Source organism: Mustela nivalis (assembly GCF_964662115.1).
Source record: "Mustela nivalis genome assembly, chromosome: 11".
Lineage (NCBI taxonomy): Eukaryota > Metazoa > Chordata > Mammalia > Carnivora > Mustelidae > Mustela > Mustela nivalis.
In genome coordinates this window covers 68,194,932-68,212,639 of record NC_139030.1, presented here as the reverse complement: position 1 = coordinate 68,212,639, position 17,708 = coordinate 68,194,932, and the positions used below count along the sequence as shown (strand labels likewise).

Below are 17,708 nucleotides of genomic sequence, written 5' to 3'. Positions count from 1 at the left end.
ATTGTTTAAGTAGGCATTGGACCTACGAAGGCCCTTTGTTCAGCAGTGGCAAAATCAAAGATAAAAAAAGGCGTCTGAAGCAATATTCTGACCTGCCACAGTGGGGTGAGGATTTTTAGCAAGGGAGAGATGCAGTGCCGCCACTCCTGGGCGTGAAGCTCACCTTCTCCTCAGCCAAGTGCAGGAGCTGCTTCCTGGCCTTCTCCACGTCCGAGGCAGGGCCCCTGATGACAACCGTGTCACTTCCCGAGCCCTCCACCGGGAAGTGGATGTGCACCCCACCACACTCCTCCATGATGGAGCGGATCAAGCGGCCCTTTGTGCCGATGAGGGAGTTGTGCAGCTTGGCCGGAATTGAGACCTCCAGCTCGGCTATGTTGGCCTGAAATGACACAGTCTGTGAGGTGTGGGACACATGGCGGCATGCCTACTGCAGAGGGGTCTGGAGCCCTTGTGAGTGTGGGTCCATATGTGAGGATGTGAAGGATGGGGTCTAAGCTGTTCACATGGTGAGAAGGAATGTCTCCATACGACACCATGAAGCAGAGACACAACCAAGATGCCCAGATTGTCAGCTTTTCCTATTAAAACTCTGCCTCCAGATTTACCTCCCATGAGAAACAATGGGGTTCAAGACACTGGAGATGGGAAGCAAAAAAGGTGAGCAGGACAACGGTCCCCTGGCTGAGTCCCCGCATAGAGGACACAGAGCTGACAGTCTGGGCAGACTAGAACTGGTGGAAACCCCGTGAACTGGTGATTGCTCCCATGCTGCCATCACCAGGGGGAAGGGACTGTAGTGCACAGCACTGTCTATGCTGTAGGACACTGGGTATAGGAGGCCTCACCCCAGGACTTGGAACACCCAAGACCAGGCACGTGTCTTAAGAGCAACTCCAAAAAGGAGAAAACTAATTCATTAAAGTACATTAACAAAACTCGAACACATTGGTAGGAATGCAAAAATATCCAGCATCCATTCAAGTAGACTTCCTAACTTCTGGCAGCCAACAGAAAAATACCAGACATTCAAAAAAAAAAAAAACAGGAGAAACTCCTCCATGAGGAAAGAACAGAAAATAGCCCAGAAGTGACAGAGACTTTAGAACCAGTGGGTTGGGAACATGACAACAAGCATTTTTACAACTGCACACATGGTAAAAACAAAAACAAAGGAAACACTGGGCATGTCAAGTATAAAAACAAACTATTCCACCTCAACTTCTACAAGTGAAAATGTCTAAAATGAAAAACACACTAGATGGGATTACAGGCAGATTAGACATTACAGAAAATTAATGAATTTAAAGAAACCAATGGGGGAAAATACCACTTCTCCTTTCCACCCACATACATAACATACCAGTGAATCATAAGACCACCTCCAGCCTGCCTAGCTCTAAGTAACTGGAGTCCCTAACGGGAAGGACAGAAAAAAACTACATAATAATGACTCCAGAGGCACCTGGGGGCACAGTCAGTTGAGCATCTGACTCTTCATTTTGGCTCAGGTCATGACCTCAGGGTCATGAGATCAAGCCCCCCAGGTTCTATACTCGCCAGGGAGTCTGCTTGAGATTCTCTCTCTCCCTCTCCCTTTGCTCCTGCACATACTCTCTAAAAAAAAATCAATAAATCAATAATGACCCCAGGTTCTCCACATTTGATAACACTAAAGTCTTTGGATCCCAGAAGCTCAGTGAACTCCAAGCAACATGAAAAAAGCACACCCAGACACGTGGTAACTTGCACAAGGCTTATGCTTGTGATACACCCCTAAATACAGTCAGAGGAAGTCTGTGCAGAGGAGTAAGGCCAAGGAGGACCTCAGATATGTCCTCAGAAACGCCATGAAGGTCCTGAAGCAGAGTTCTAAGTCCTGAAGAAAACCTCCAGTCTGAGGTCTGCTACGGGGAGCACAGGAAGGCACAGGCTCACTGGAAGATGGTCTGGCACTTCATCCCCAAACTGAACACACTCTGACCATAGGACCCGACTTACTACTTAATCCTGAATGCAGGAAGCCAGTGTGAAACAGCACAGTGTCGTGGAACCAGGGACATGGCCATGGGGGCTCAGGTGATAAAAGGGGTCTTGCAGCTTCTCAGGCTGCACTGCAATGGGCACAAGGTCACCTGGAGACAGGACCCAAGTGCATGTGCACTAAAAACCCAACAACCACCACAAAAAGGAAAGTTCTATGCAATAAGCCAAAAGAGGAGATGAGAGGAATAAGAGAATTCTCTTAAGTCCAAAAGCAGACAGAAAAAGAGAACAAAGTAGACAGGACAAACAGAAAACAAACGCAAGATAGCTTGGTCAGGCCACCATGACCAGGGGCAAGGCCTGCAGGTACAGCTTCTATGTGGGGCGGTGAGAAAGTGAGGCAGACGATGCTGGGACACAGCTGTGTGAATGCACTCATGCCCCAGGCTGTACACGAAGGTGGTAAATTTTGTTATGTGTATTTTCCACAATTCTAAAAATGAAAAAATTGATATTTAATCACATTCACTAAACGTGTAATAAAATATTTAAAATAATACATGATACACAGATTAACCATGGAATTAAATGTAAACATCTGCATTGAAAAGGCAGACACTGAGGAGCCTGGATGACTTAGTCGGTTAAGGGCTGACTTTTGATTTTGGCTCAGGTCATGACCTCAGGGTCATGAGCTCGTGCCCTGTGATGGACTCTGTACTTAGCACAGTCTGTTTAACCCTCGCCCACTGCTCCTCCCCCACTCACTCTCTAAAAGCCTAAAAGAAACCCACTTTGATGAGAAAATATAGATTTCAGGACAAAGACTACTATCAGGGGTAAAAGAAGGTAATTTTATAATGATGTAAGTTACAGGAATATCAGGAACGTGAAAGACACCAGCACAGCACAGGAAAATTATGAAAAGCTTTATGCTAAAAACCTTGACAACCTAGATAAAGTAAAAACCCCTTGAAAGAAAAGCTACCAATCTTAAGCAACAAGTAAGATCTGGGCATGCAGGGACCTATCACCCAGCAACAAAATCAAACCGACGGGACGACACGGATACATCTCATCCCAGCTGCTCCAAGTGAAAACAGCTTGAGCTGTGGGAGCAAACACCATGATCTCCTTTGTACCAGCGTGCAGCAAACCCCACAATGCCCGTGACTGAAAGCCAACGAAGGGCTGGACAGGTGGGGGTGGGGGCTGGGGGGGCTGGCCGGACAGAGGGAGGTGCTGGAGAGGGACACGGGGACATCTCCGGGGTGCTGGATAGGCTCATTATGCTGACTGTGGAGAGTCCATGCATGTATAACATAGGTCAAAATTTATCAAACTGCATACTTCAAACATGCAGCTTCTTAATGTTAATTTTCCAAAAATTGAAAAAAAAAAAAAAGATTGTTATGCCTTCAGGACAGGATGATCTCCAAGCACTCAAATCCAGTGCTATTGCTCAAGTCTCATACTGCTCAAGTCTCATGATAAGCACAGCCCCAGGTGAGTGGCAGGAGCCTGGCCATGGGCCTGCACTGTGTGGGGAGAGCTGATGACATGAGACCATGGGGACCCTGGCGCATGCCCTGACACACAACACCCCATTACCAGGTCTTTCTGGATGGACAGGATGCGGCTCCGGGCGGCCTCACAGTTGGCTCGCTTGCCTGTGATGACAATGGTCTCTGAATTGCTATTCTCTGCTGGAAGGTCGATCTTAGTGTTGCTTTCTTCCCGAATCTACAAGGAGATGGGACCATGAGAAGGGACCTCCCAGTTAAGACACCCGGACCCCAGGGCCAGAAAGTTTAAGCCAGAATGGCACAGGGCTTTGGGAGCCAAGATTCAGGAGACAAGCTGGCTGATCACCTTTTTAATGTTTGCACCTCCTTTCCCAATGATGTTCTTGTGAAATTGTTTGAAGATCGGAACAGAAATTGAATAGCTATTTTCCACCTTAAAAACAAAAGGGGTTGCACCATTAGCCATCATGCTGGACAGTGACGTATCCCTTCATCTGTGAGGGAGTATTAAATGACAGGATTTGCTATTAGAAAACACACAACTTGGATCCTGCCTGTCTCCCACTAGGACCTCTGACCTTTAGCTGGGAGACGAGCTAACCTGGCAAGCCACAGCTGACTGATGCAATGCCCCCTTTATAAAAAGAAGCTCTCCACAGAACCCGCCACGTGGTCAGTGCAAGTTCCATAACCCAGAAGCAATGTGTCGGGCACCCTCAATAGACATTCTGGGTAGAGAAGGGAATCCTGGACACCAGGTTGAGAGAAGCCAAGTCCAGAGCACACATACCCTGCTACTCCTAGCCTGCACCACGCCGTGGCAGTGTCAACGAGTTCTGTGCTGGAAAAACCCCCATCAGCAACCTGAGGCAGTGGTGAGCTCAGTGCAAGCCCCATGAGAAACACAGAAGCAGGAGCCCATCTGCAGCCTTCCCATCAATAACCCCCTTCCGTACTTTAAACTGCTGGTTTCCATTCCAGCTTAAACAAATAGTAAATCAGTAAATGGCTTCTCATATTGCCTATGCAATCTCTTTCCTCACTGGATGGGACAGTTTATCCAGCTTTGTTCTTCTCCTTCTATTTTTTAAAAGATTTTATTTGAGAGAGAAAGAAAGAGAGAGAGAGAGAGAAAATAAGCAGGGGGTGGGTCAGAGGGAGAAGCAGACTACTGGCTCAGCAGGGAGCCCAATTCGAGAATTGATCCCGGGACTCCAGGATCATGACCTGAGCTGAAGGCAGTCGCTTAACCAGCTGGGCCACCCAGGCGCTCCAAGTTTATCCAGATTTCTGGAGGTCCCTCAAGGAAACAAGGAGCCTGGCACCCGCCTTGAACCTCATGTAACACTGAAGTTCCTAACAGTTGTCGGCCAGTCTAAACACCTACAGTTAAGATGGACGGTGCCCCCCCGCCCCCGTAGAGGGCAGACCAAGTCAATGCCCCCTGAAGCAGGAGTTCTGATGGGACACAACCCCGGGTCTCTCTGCCACCAGCAGCGCCATCACAACAAAGGATGGGAAACATCCCCTACCAGATCTGCCACCATCTTCTGCATGTATTTTGTGCATTTTTCCACCTCATTCTTCGGCCCTCGGAGTTGAACAATATCACTTTTTTGTGCTGGGTCTGGAAAGTTGATGATAACCTGGAACAAATCATCACAAATTCAAGTTCAGTTATTGGTAAAGACTAGATTCTAAAACACTGACTCTCTTTAAGGGCCAATCAATCACTCCTGGAGGGCTGAAGAATGCCACTGGGAAACCTTTACCTCCGGGAATTTGTCACGAATTTCACGGATCCGTTCACCCTTCTGCCCGATGATTGTGCGATGGAATCTCTGCTCAATGATCAGATCCTTGGTGCGCTCATTTTCCTAAAAACACAATGCAAGGAGATGACACTAGCGCAGGAGGCTCCTGGGAGCCCGGGGAGCACAGCACCCGCCTGTGGCATCCCTGGGAGTCACCAGCCACTAGAGGACACCTGCTCTCTCCAACAATAGGGTTGCGCGTTGTTCTCTGCAAAGAGGTGTGATTCAGCAGGTGGCCTTCATCACCACAGCGGCTCACTTAGAGCCTCTGTGTTGACAAGAACAAGAGATCATGAGGTGTCACACTCTGCAGGATGGGCAGGGATCCTTCCTGAACACAGCGTGGTTCAGAGCGCTGCTCTGTGCAGATCATTATTAAGAAAGAATAATGAACTTGCATAGTTCTCATCATCCCCCAGGTCTCACTAAAATGTCACAATACAAAAGCAGCAGCAGAGCCAGAATAAAGGAAAACACACTACCAGTCAACCGTCTGAAAGAACTCAGGGGAGATTCTGGATCAGACTGGCATCAGGCTGACAGAGAAACAAGGGTTCAGGAGTCCAACACAGGCACAAGACACCCCAGACCAAGGGGCCCTGGCCAGACGACGCCGCACATGCTGGCTTGCAGCTGAGGACAGGGGAAAGTCTACCGTTAGAAGTGGGCCTCAGGGGGCTCCAGGCTTGGGCACCAGTGCAAGTGGAGGTGGGGGACTCACTCCCTGCCCCAATGAGCCACATGCACTGCCCTGCCTGAGGCTTTACTGACGTTCTGCACGTGTCTGTGCTAAGCTACGATCACTCACCCAGTAGGTAACTCTGGATTCTGAAAGGCACCCCAGTGACCCCTACATGCAGCCAGACTGGAGAATCACTGCTACATGATTATCTGCATCTGATTCACACATTCCAGAAAAACACACCAGTGCTGGCAGCTTAGCCCCAGGAACAGAACTCATGCCCCCCTCTCCTCCAACCCTCAGAGTTGCAGACAATCATACAGCAGGAATTTTCAACCTTAGCTGCATGTGGGAGTCACTTGGGTGCTTTTCAGAATTGGTCCCTCAAGCATCAGAGACTTGGGTTTGGCCAAGGCGGAAACCCCTGCCGCAGAGCCACTCCCAAGCGGGTGATTCCCCTTCTGCAGCACTGCAGGTGACAACAATGCTAGTCCACAGAGGCCCTGACACAGGTCCGTGGGCTCCTCCAGGGCAGGACCCAACTGCAGGTCTTACCATCCGAGAGGCGAGCTCCAGCAGCTCCCGCTTGGCCTGCTGTACACCCTGTGGGTCTCCCTCGATGCGAATCAGGTTGCTCTTCTCACTGTCAGGAGGGATGCGCACGGACACCTTATACTGGTCTTTGATTCTGTTTACTTAAGAATACAAAAGGAAACACATTTTGGACTCAGAATCAACTAAGTTCTGTCAGTGACTATAACCTGGCAGAATAGGGCCAAACTACCTCATCAGCCATCCTGCAAAGAGGGAGATGAAGCCACCATACCAAGAACTCTCCATTCTCTCAGACGAGCTGTGGTCTGCACCTGCACCAACCGAGTTGGCATCACCCTGACAGCGTCATGTGACTGATGGCTGGGACCACTCAGGCCATGAGGGTTCACTGCTCTGGGCTATGGCTGGGGCTTTAGAATACTTTAAAGACCAACGCTGCTTTCTTTTTTTGTTTACTAAAATATGTAGTTGACACATTTGATTATGTGGTATCAGAAAAGTTACATTCACTGATAACTACTATTTTCACCAGGAGCGTCGTGAAACATTAGAAGGCTTTTTTAAATTTAAACTCAATTAATTAACACATTTTATGTTATTAATTTCAGAGGTAGAGTTCAGTGATTCATCAGTCTTATGCAACAGCCAGTGCTCATTCCATCACGGGTCCTCCTACATGCGTCACGCAGTTACCCCATTCGCCCACCCTCCTCCCCAGTGACAACCCTTAATTTGTTTCTTACGATTAGGGGTCTGTTCTGGTGATTTTTATTTTTCCCTCCTTCCTCTACGATCCTGTTTTGTTTCTTAAGTTCCACATATGAGTAAGATCATACAATTGTCTTTCTTCAACTGTCTTATTTCACTTAGAATAATACCCTCTAGTTTCATTCACATCGTTGCAAATGGCAAACTTCACTTTTTTGATGGCTGAGTAATATTCCATTGTGTGCATGTGTATGCGTGTATGTATATACACACACAACTTTTTCTTCATTCATCTGTTGATGGACATCTGGGCTCTTTTCATAGTTTGGCTGTTGCGGACACTGCTGCTCTAGACATTGGGATGCAGGTGCCCCTTCAGAGGACTATGTTTGTATCCTCTGGATAAAAACCCAAGTAGTTCAATTGCTGGGTTGTAGAGTAGCTCTGTAATAGTTCTTGAGGAACCTCCATCCTGTTTTCCACAGCAGCTGCACCAGTTTGCATTCCCACCAACAGTGTAACAGGGTTCCTCTTTCTCTGAATCCTCCCCAGCATCTGTTGTTCTGACTGGTATGAGGTCACTGTGGTTTTGATTTTTATTTCTCTGATGCCACATAATGTTGAACATCTTTTCAGGTGTCTGCTGGCTATTTGTATGTTGTCTTTTTTAAGATTTTATTTCTTTGAGGGAGAGAGAGTGCGAGCCCGAATGGTGGCCAAGGCGGAGGGAGAGGGAGAAGCAGACTCTTCATTGAGCAGGGAGCCTGATGTGGCGCTGGGTCCCAGGATCCTGAGATGATGACCTGAGCCGAAGGCAGAGGCTTAACTGACTGAGCCATCCAGGAACCCCAGCCATCTTGTATGTCTTCTTTGGAGAAATGTGTTCGTGCTCTGCCCATTTCCTAACTGGTTTATTTTGGTGCTGAGTTTGATTAAGTTCTTTATAGATTTTTGAATACCTTATCTGATACGGCATTTATAAATATCTTCCCCCATTCTGTTGGTCATCTTTTGGTTTTGTCAACTATTTTCTATTTGGACAGAAACTTTTTTTCCCCCCTTTTTTTCCTTTCCTGGGCAGAAGCTTTTTGTCTTAACGAGTCCCAAAAGTTCATTTTTGCCTTTGGAGATGTGTCTAGTAAGAAGTCACCTTGGTCAATGTTAAAGAGGTCGCTGCCTGTGTTCTCCTCAGGGATTTTAATGGGTGCCTGCCTCACATTTAGGTCTTTCATCATTTTGAGTCTATTTTTGTGTGAGGTGTAAGGAAATGGTCCAGTTTCATTCTTCTGCATGTGGCTGTCCAATTATCCCAAAACCATTTGTTGAAGAGACTGTCTCTTTTCCATTAGACATTCTTTCCTGCTTTGTCGAAGATTAGTTGGCCATATAGCCGACAGTCCTTGTCTGGGCTCTCTATTCTGTTCCACTGATAAAGATCCCAGGTGTTTCTAATGTGGAATCAAGTTTGGGAACTGAACCACTGTTCTTAAGTCACAAAATTACTCTCAAAAAAACAAAACTAGAAACCACTAAAAATCGGAAGGCTTTACATAACTAAAAAGAAGAGTACCCCAATGACCACCTTAGGGCTCCATGGAGGCCAAACATTGCTGCCTAAGGAAAGTACCCCATCAGCTCAGATCCAAATTGAGTGCTTCCCTGTCTCTGCAAAACACATGGAGTTCTGTCACCTACTTTGGACAAAGGCCAGTGTCTATGGTTAGAGACCCATGCTCCCACACCCTGGGGAGGCCTTATCACAGGAAACAAGACCAGCACTTTGCCCAAGTTCCATAGGGACCACAGAGGAGCATCATGAGCATATGCAGAGACAACCAGAGCCAAGGACTCAGAAGCCAGATTGGAGACTTCAGACCATGAAAAGTAAAGAGTGGGGGTACGGGATGAAAGCAAAAACAGACCAGACATAACGTGAACCACGCTGGTGGTCTCACACTCCTAGAGAGCAGACAACAGAAATGAATGTCAGAACTGCACTTCCTTATGTTCTTTAAAAAAAAAAGATACTATACTGTTAATAAAAACAAAAACAAACAAAACCAATTTACAGTGTGTGCATGGCTTGAGCAACATGTGCAAGGAAACACCACAGGGAGCTTCCATGGACTCTGTGTCCGTGGACTGTCACTACCATTGTGAAAAGTCCCCGGGCACACAGGACTGACATCAAATAGAGCAGAGCTGACAAGCTCACACTAATTACGAACACAAACTGGATGACATCAGGCAAAAACGGAAGGGGACACACTTGCAGGGCATCCTGTCTGCACAGGTGGGTTCCCTGCAACCGCAGGAAGGACCCAGGCTGTGTGCTGCCCTCTCACCATCGGCTGCCGGTGAGGCGGCAGAACCAGGAGCACACTGCGATGTCGGGGGTGGCCTCACAGGCAAGCTGTGCCCAGGTGTGGGATTTCAGAAAACAGTCTCCATCTGGGCAGAGTGTTCACTCAGCCCACTTCCTGCAAACTGCATGCACACCCCTAGTCTGAGCAAGCTTACCGGGGCTACAGCCTTAGTACGTGTACCAAAAGGCACGCCCATGAGCCCCGACCTTTCCTACTCCTGGGGTGGCCCCACCAGGGCCCTGTACCCCACTGAGTCCATGGGGACTGCGAAGCCCAGATGTCACCCCATTGGGCTTAGGTGTGCCTTCACCGTGGCCTCTGACTAGGCTGGTTGAGGTCCCAGGTCTGCAGACCAACTACAGCCGGAGGAGAAGACTAGGACACCCGGTCAGAAAGCACGACTTTCTTCCACCACGGTTGCCCTCCGTGCCATCAGCCCCACTCACTGTTGGCCCCGCTCTTCCCGATGAGGTGTCTGTGGAACTTGTGGTCAACGTTGATCTCCACGTAGTCCATCCGGTTAATCTGCAGGAAAACAGAACGAGTCCAGAGACAAGCTCTCGAGGCCATGGCGTATGCCATGGTCAGACACATCACCAGAGCCCAAGTCTACGAGCTGACAGCTCTTGCCTTTGTTACCTTTGGTCATTATTCCAAGACTGTCCTTCTGGCCCCCTTGAAAGACCTATCTGTGACCTTCCTGGACTTTGCCAGCTTCTATTTCAGAGCCTAGTGCTCACCCCAGATGTCCCCAGGCCCACCCACTGCATGATGTGTGACAGGCAAACAATGATATACTGGCTATGCCCCGGGTTCAGCAGCACCCAGAACATGCAAAGGGGCACCTTACCAAGTCTTTGACCATGGCTTCAATCTGTTCCTGGGCCACGTTTACATCCTCTGTGGGGCCTTCCAAGGTGATCTTGTCCTCACCCTCTGTGAACTCGATGTGCACCTACCACAGCAGAATCAGGAAAGAGATGGTCAGGATGGCACAGTGGCAGTACCCTCTCAGAACCTGTGGAGCTTTGCTGAGGCAGCGGCCAATCCCAATTGCTTTAAGTAAACACATGTCCACAAATTCCCCTGGAATACTGAAGGGGGATGCTGGCGGATGCCTATTACTCTGGTCTAAATATCACGGCTTAATCCTCTTCCTGTCACCAGATATGGGAACTGTGATATCCTCCACGATGTACCTAACAGCAAAACCACAGACTGAAAGCACATCAGTACCAACTGCCCCCATCATTCCTGGCAACACTTTTACTGTTATGGGCCCATTCTTCTTTTATTTAATTTTTAAGAGCGAGAGAGACCATGTGTGTTCCTGCATGTGCACAAGTGAGGGGGTGGGGCAGAGGAAGAGGAAGAGAAAGTCTCAAACAGCTTAGCACAAAGTCCAACGAGGGGCTTGATCCCACCACCCTGAGATCACGACCTGAGTTGAAATTAATAGCTGGACGTTCAACTGACTGAGCCACCCAGGCACCCCCAGGGCCACTCTTCTCTGCTCAAGTAAGAAATGAGATAAACAATAGGGATGGAATTTTAACTCATGTACAGCTGCCCAGGGATGGTCCACAGGCAAGGCAGCTCTGTCCTCATTTACAACACACCAGGCAAGGCAACAGGGTACAAGGGCAGTAGGAGAGAGCAGCCCCACGAAGCCACTGCATCTGTGTGAACCAGGGCTCAGAGGTTAGGAAAGCAAAAGGACTAAGAAGTCAGTTGGAAACTAGTGTGAACAGGAGGAAAGCAGAGGGGATATGTTCTCTGGCAAGCCATCCTGTGCACGTTCACTGGGAGCTGCGGTGATTTCTGGAAAAGTGGGAAGACGTCAAGGACAAAGATGGAAAGCATGAAGAGGCCGTCACTCCAAGCCTCACACGAGCTGCGCACACGTGTGCTCTTCCAAGAGCACAGATGGAACTGTACGCAAGTTACTGTGCTGTGACAGAAAAGGGAGATGTCTGCTAAGGTAGTCATGAAACCAAACAAGATACACAATCTCTGGGTAAAAAAAACCAAAAGAATGACAGAGTATTTTTAAAAGTTTATTTTGCTCCTCCTCAGTTAACTGTGGAAACTGTCACACACACAATGTGCCACCATCTCCAGGGCCATCCCCAGAATAAACAGCAAGAAAACAAATGTCAGAAGGGGAAGGACAAAAGCAAGAACTCAGAGTAACAAATTCCCAATGCCTCCTCACCTTGGGCATCTGCTGAGTGATTTTGGCCAGATTCTGCCCTTTTTTGCCGATGATGAACCGGTGCAGCCAGGAAGGAGCAGAGACAGACGACACAGTAAAACTGTTGGCCTAGGAAACCAGGAAGCAGAGTGGTGGGCTGTGCAGTCTGGGCTCCATGCTCGTGCTCCCTGCCCGACACAGTCCCTGCTCCCGGGGCCCGGAAACGCGAGTCGAGAAGCCGGCCCCACAAGAAGCAGCTAGGATCCACTCCTGAAGGCAGTTACCTTGGCATAGACTTCAGTCAGTGCCTGCCCTAGCTTTTCAGGCTCGCCTCGAAGTATCACAGTCTCCGAGATGCTGTCTGACGGTGGGATCTCCACAGAAACTCCCGTTCTTTCCAGGATCTCCTGTAAGGAATTGCCCTTCGGCCCGATGACATACTTGTGCTGGGATTTCTTCACCTCCACGGCGATGGTTGTGGTCTTCTTTTTCTAAGGAAGAGCACCATAAGGGCATCAGAGGGAAGGGCCAGGGAGGAACAGGTTGGGACAGAACGCTGTCACCAAAAAGGGAGGGAGCAAGCGCAGAGCCCTAGACTATACTCTGTGAGCCCCAGCAAGGGAAGACAGGGAAAAGCCCACTCCCCAGAAACTCCACTGAGCAAGGAGGACTCGGTTTTCTCCCCATGACAATCACCTGAGAATTTAAGTCCCGCCCAGACTGACCCCAAGTTCCATCCACACCTCCGAGAAAAAGGTTGGGACTTCACAGCCCACCAGGGTGAGGCTAACCACTAGCTCAGAGACACGGCCAGCTCCGTGCTGCAGGCTTGACGCAGCCTGGCCATCCAGCTCAGAGCTCCAGCCTCTCTTCCCTGCTCAGCAGCACCCCGTCCTAACTGACTGGAAACCGAACTCGTCTAGACACAAGAGGCTAGGGGTAGAGCTGGGCCTAAGCTACACCTCCGTGGGACCACCCTACATGCTCTTCCCAACCGCTACCTTCTCCTCATAGATCTTCTTGATGCGAGCCACAGCCTGAGCCAACTGCTCCTTCTCTCCCGTGAAGACGATTTCTGTCCGGTTGACACTGGGTGGGGGGATGTTGATGCGTGTCCCTGTCTCCTGCATGATCTCGCCAACAAGTCGGTTATATGGCCCGGCGATGAAGGGGTGGAACGCCTTCTCCACTTCCAGCCTCTCAACAGCACGTTTGTCCTGGGAAGGACAGAACCATGAGGGTGTGGCTCCGGGGCTAAGGCCAGTGCACACACCCCAACCTCTCAGCCGGCCCCACCTGCTCAGCAGAGATGAGTAGGACTTCATGGCGAGCTTTCTCGATGCCTTCTTTGGTACCAGTGATCCTGATTTGATTGCTGGCGTCGTCTGGGCGTGGGATCTGGATTTTGGTTGCAGTTTTGAGCTCCAAGTCTTGCAGTTTTTCTCCATTTTTGCCAATAACAAAGCGGTGGTGTTCTTTGGGAATGGCTACAGTCGCTGAGGCCTACAACAGGAAGAGAACCAAAGAACGCTGATGTCTGTAGGTTACGAAAAAGCCTATTTCTCCACAATATTTTCTACAGCTGAAATGCCATTCCTGCCTAGCCAGCCCCCAACCCGTCCCTCAGAACAGTCTCGAGTTAACATCATGTTCTTGGGGAAGCTTAACCTGACTCCAAGGCTAGGAAAAGTTCAAGTGTGATACATTCCCATGGTCCCATGTCACACCTTCAGTTGTCTTAATTATTTAGGGGTAATTATTTCAACATCTTCTTGGCCTACTAAGCCATCATAAGAACAGGAATATTCAGGAATGCTAATCTGTCTTATTTTCCACTTTGATGATTGCTAACACCATCCTAGGACAAGGCAGGAAAGTAGGTACATATTGACTAACCATACTGATTTGTTACTGGAGGCCCAGGCTATTTTTTCCCCCAACCATAAGCCCTATAACCCATAATAAACTCTTTTTTCTATCTCTTTTACCACGAGTTTAAAATAGATAACCTGTCTGAGGAAATAAAATAGAAATAATCCAAAGTGTTCATCCAGTGAATCCAAATGCTACAAATCAAGCAACTTTCTGAGGTGACAGAGAGCAAGGAGGACAGGGGCTCCTAGTCTTCCTGACTCTGTGCAGTCAGTAGCTGCCAAGAAGACTTAAAAAAGGAAATGTCAAAACTCCCAGCACCGGTGAAGCAGACTCACAGGCCAGTCAGGGGGATAAGCTTATAGCAGACAACTTTACACTCAAAACAAAAATGTTAAATTGTTTCACAGAGTTCCTCACTTCCCAACTAGCGCAGAAAGCCCAGCAACTCATATATTCTGTTCGAGTAACGTTTACTCCCAAAGTGGTTCGATATTAGGTAATCAGTGTTACACATAAGAAGAATCCAGTGACTGCCTCCACAGAATTTAAATCTAGTAATGATTAAAAATGTGTAAAGAAAATAAAAACATTAGTTTTTTAATGCGACATACACACCCAGCTCAGCCTGTACTCAGAGCTGTGCTTGAGGGGAGAGCCTGCTGAGGGTGGACCCACATGGAACATGGCCCCATGGAAGGACACCCAAGGAAGCAAAGGAGGCACAAAGATGGGACAAGAAAGAACACAGGCCGGCACCTCTGGGAATGCACAACTTTTTAAAACTTCTGAGGTGTGTAACAGGGAGTAGAGAACTATAATCCAGTATCAACAACTTTAACTTAAACTAACAGTAACTACTTGGAAGATATAATGGGAAAGAATGGCCATCCCAACAGGGGAAAAGAGACAAAGACAAAGTAGCTAGATACAACCCTACAAAAGAGGTGGGACATGTGCATGAGAAATCACAAAACACTCAAGAGATCTAATGCAGTTCTGATCAAAAAGTAGATTATGGGGGCACCTGGGTGGCTCAGGGGGTTAAAGCCTCTGCCTTCAGCTTGGGTCATGACCCCAGGATCCTGGGATTGAGCCCCATGTCGGGCTCTCTGCTCAGCAGGGAGCTGCTTCCTCCTCTCTCTCTCTCTGCCTGCCTCTGCCTACTTGTGATCTCTGTCAAATAAATAAATAAAATCTTAAAAAAAAAAAAAGTAGATTATGAAGTCTGTATGGTGGAACAACAAAGAATGGGACAGGAAAAACCTGCAAAAGGACAGTACAGGAGGAATGGTGACAACTGTACTAAATATAAGACTACTTCCCTTAGAACAGAGCACTAGTGCACAGAGAAGCAGACCAACACTTTAGAACCGAAAACCCACACAAAGAACAGAGCACACTTCGTAAAAAGAGCCAATCAAATCACAGGGTGGGGAAAACTTAAAACTGGTGTTGGCAACCTAACAGAATCTGGAGAAGGATTAAAGTGGGTCTGCACCTTGCACTGTTCCAGAGAAATCCCAAACTCATCAGGAACTGAAACGAAGAGCCCCCCTTCCAGGCACCAGAGAAAAGATGAGATTTCTTACAACCTGGAAGTGAAAAAAAATTTTCCTAATAAGGACTCAAAAGAACAAAAAGAGTAATGGAATTTGACTGCAATAGAATAAAAAGTCATACAGCAAACACACCAAGATCAAAAAACAAATAGCGAAGTGGGAAACGCCGTCTGTAAGGTAGAGTTTTTAAGGACTCAACTACACCAAGCAAGGTGGAGACCTCTACCTCTGATGGAAAAGGTAGAGGCCTCCACCACTGTCCGAAGACAGTGCACAAAACAAAACCCAGAGTCCTTAAATATTAAAAAGACACTCAATCTTGTTTATTTGAAAAATCCAAAATAAAAGTATACTCAGCTACCTTCCAGAATGACAAAAGCCCAAGCTTTTGATGGGTGTGGCAAGGTGGTGGGGGAGGCCCTGGAGAGTACAGACAATGGGCAGCACCTGAGGGACAGGCCCACAACTACTGCACAATCACTTATGTGTGCTGCTCTCTGACCCAGCCATCTCACTGCTAGGAAATGGATCTTGAGACACAACGGATGAAATAGGAAATCCCACACACGCAAGGTTTTTATTGAGACATGATGTGTAAAAGATTAAGTCGGGAAGGCACCCAAATACCCATCAACAGGAAGGCTTGAATAAATCCCACCATATCTGGTGAGCATCTCGCAGTTGTACAAAGGAAGGAGCGGAGCCACTATTTGCTGATACGTAGACACCTCCAGAAAATAATGTAGGAAAAGACAAGGTGCAGAACAGGGCTTACTATGGCAAGTCATCTTCTGCTTCTACTCTCCAACCGGAATAAGAGAAGGGTCCATCAAAGACGATGAATGGCCAGCTAGCAGTGGAGGGAAGGACAGGGTGCAGAGGCTGTCTCTGACTGAACCTTATTACACGGCTCTTTGTACCAACCTAACTATATCTCAAGATGACAGCATGCGTTCCTTCTAGTGATTTTAAAATTCCATCTTTTGGGGGCACCTGGGTGGCTCAGTTGGTTGAGCAACTGCCTTCAACTCAGGTCATGATCCTGGAGTTCCGGGATTGAGCCCTGCATCAGGCTCCCTGTTCGTTTGTTTCTCCTTCTGCCCTTCCCCCTCTCATGCTCACTCTCTCTCAAATAAATAAAATCTTAAAAAAGTAAAAACCTTTAAAAATCTCCATCTTTCATCTTCATTACAACTATCAGTTTGAACTCATGCGATAGGTGAAGAGTTCCACATTAGGTCTGTGGCCATGATCAGCCCGGCACTCTCCAGGTTAGAGATTAGGAGCTGGGAGACATGAATGGTCATCCCAGAAAGCTGCAGGGTGCCAACCCAAACGGGGTCCCACTGTCTAAAGATGATGCAATCTCACCTTAACAACTAATCAATATATCAAAAATTTGTAATGACACAGAGAAGGATTCAGGATCCCCAGCAGAGATGCTGCAGCGCCAATGCAGTCCCAACACTGACTGAGCAGCCGGTGGAGGCAAGCTCGTCACAAGGACAGCAACCAGTGTGGGGCAGGGGGCCAGAAAGCTGCCATCCACACCACAGTGAACTGTGGAGAATAATCAAGAATAACCAAGAACTTTATTCATGGACGGATTTGCTGAAGACTCTTGAGTCTAGGGATCCATCTGGGAATCAATAACAACTACACAGGACCACCCACAAGTTTTCTTGCCAGACAAGTAAGTTGAATGTGAAAGTAACCACCGGGATATAACCACCACTTCACAGGCAACAGTGAGGGACAGTGAGACAAAGCAAACACCTGCTTGTCCCCCAAAATCAAAGGCTTTAAGAAAAGGAGGGGAGGGCACTGCTGAGGAACGGAAGAGGGCATGAGCTCCAACACACACAGCAGGCAGGCCTTGTTTGGATGCCGATTTAAACACGTCAACTCAAAAAAAAAAAGAAAAGAAAAAAGAAATGCACAGATTAAAAAAAATAATAATAAATAAAATAAACACGTCAACTCAGAAAGACATCTGGAGATAATGAGGAAAGTTCATACACAGACCATGTTAAATATGGGCTTATGTCCAGAAATTAAAATTAATTTTAATAAGTGAGTTAACAGCCCAGTAGATTATTTAAGAAAAAAAAAAAAAAAAAAATAGGGGCATCTGGATGGCTGAGTTGGTAAAGGTCTGTCTTTGGTTCAGGTCATGATCTCAGGGCCCTGAGTCCTGATCCAGTCCCACAACTGGACTCCCTGCTCAGTAGTGAGTCTGCTTCTCCCTCTCCCTCTGTGCTCTTTCTCACTCTCTCAAATAAATAAGAATCTTTAAAAAAAAAAAGTGGGGGCACATGGAATGATTTACAAGTGAATAACATATCTGCAATCTGCTTTAAAGTAATGGCAGCAGATGTGTGGGGGTGCAGAGAGGAGTGGAGTGGTTTGGGTCTCCTCCCTGCCTAGTTTTCAATCACAAAAT

At 47.7% G+C, this 17,708-nt stretch overlaps 1 protein-coding gene across 19 annotated transcripts in view; it reads right to left on the bottom strand.

The window, feature by feature from the left end:
• The window catches only part of HDLBP (high density lipoprotein binding protein), a 72,231-nt gene that overhangs the window by 11,806 nt on the left and 42,717 nt on the right, over window positions 1–17,708 (bottom strand). For all 19 annotated transcript variants that reach the window (XM_082689683.1, XM_082689670.1, XM_082689685.1 and 16 more), the window contains 12 exons: window positions 13,128–13,334; window positions 12,833–13,048; window positions 12,116–12,322; window positions 11,853–11,960; window positions 10,488–10,592; window positions 10,084–10,162; window positions 6,564–6,703; window positions 5,285–5,389; window positions 5,045–5,158; window positions 3,859–3,945; window positions 3,598–3,729; window positions 164–382 (listed from right to left, as the gene is read on the bottom strand). In XM_082689683.1, the coding sequence (XP_082545809.1) occupies window positions 164–382; window positions 3,598–3,729; window positions 3,859–3,945; window positions 5,045–5,158; window positions 5,285–5,389; window positions 6,564–6,703; window positions 10,084–10,162; window positions 10,488–10,592; window positions 11,853–11,960; window positions 12,116–12,322; window positions 12,833–13,048; window positions 13,128–13,334 (1,719 nt within the window). The remainder of the gene's footprint in view (window positions 1–163; window positions 383–3,597; window positions 3,730–3,858; window positions 3,946–5,044; window positions 5,159–5,284; window positions 5,390–6,563; window positions 6,704–10,083; window positions 10,163–10,487; window positions 10,593–11,852; window positions 11,961–12,115; window positions 12,323–12,832; window positions 13,049–13,127; window positions 13,335–17,708) is intronic.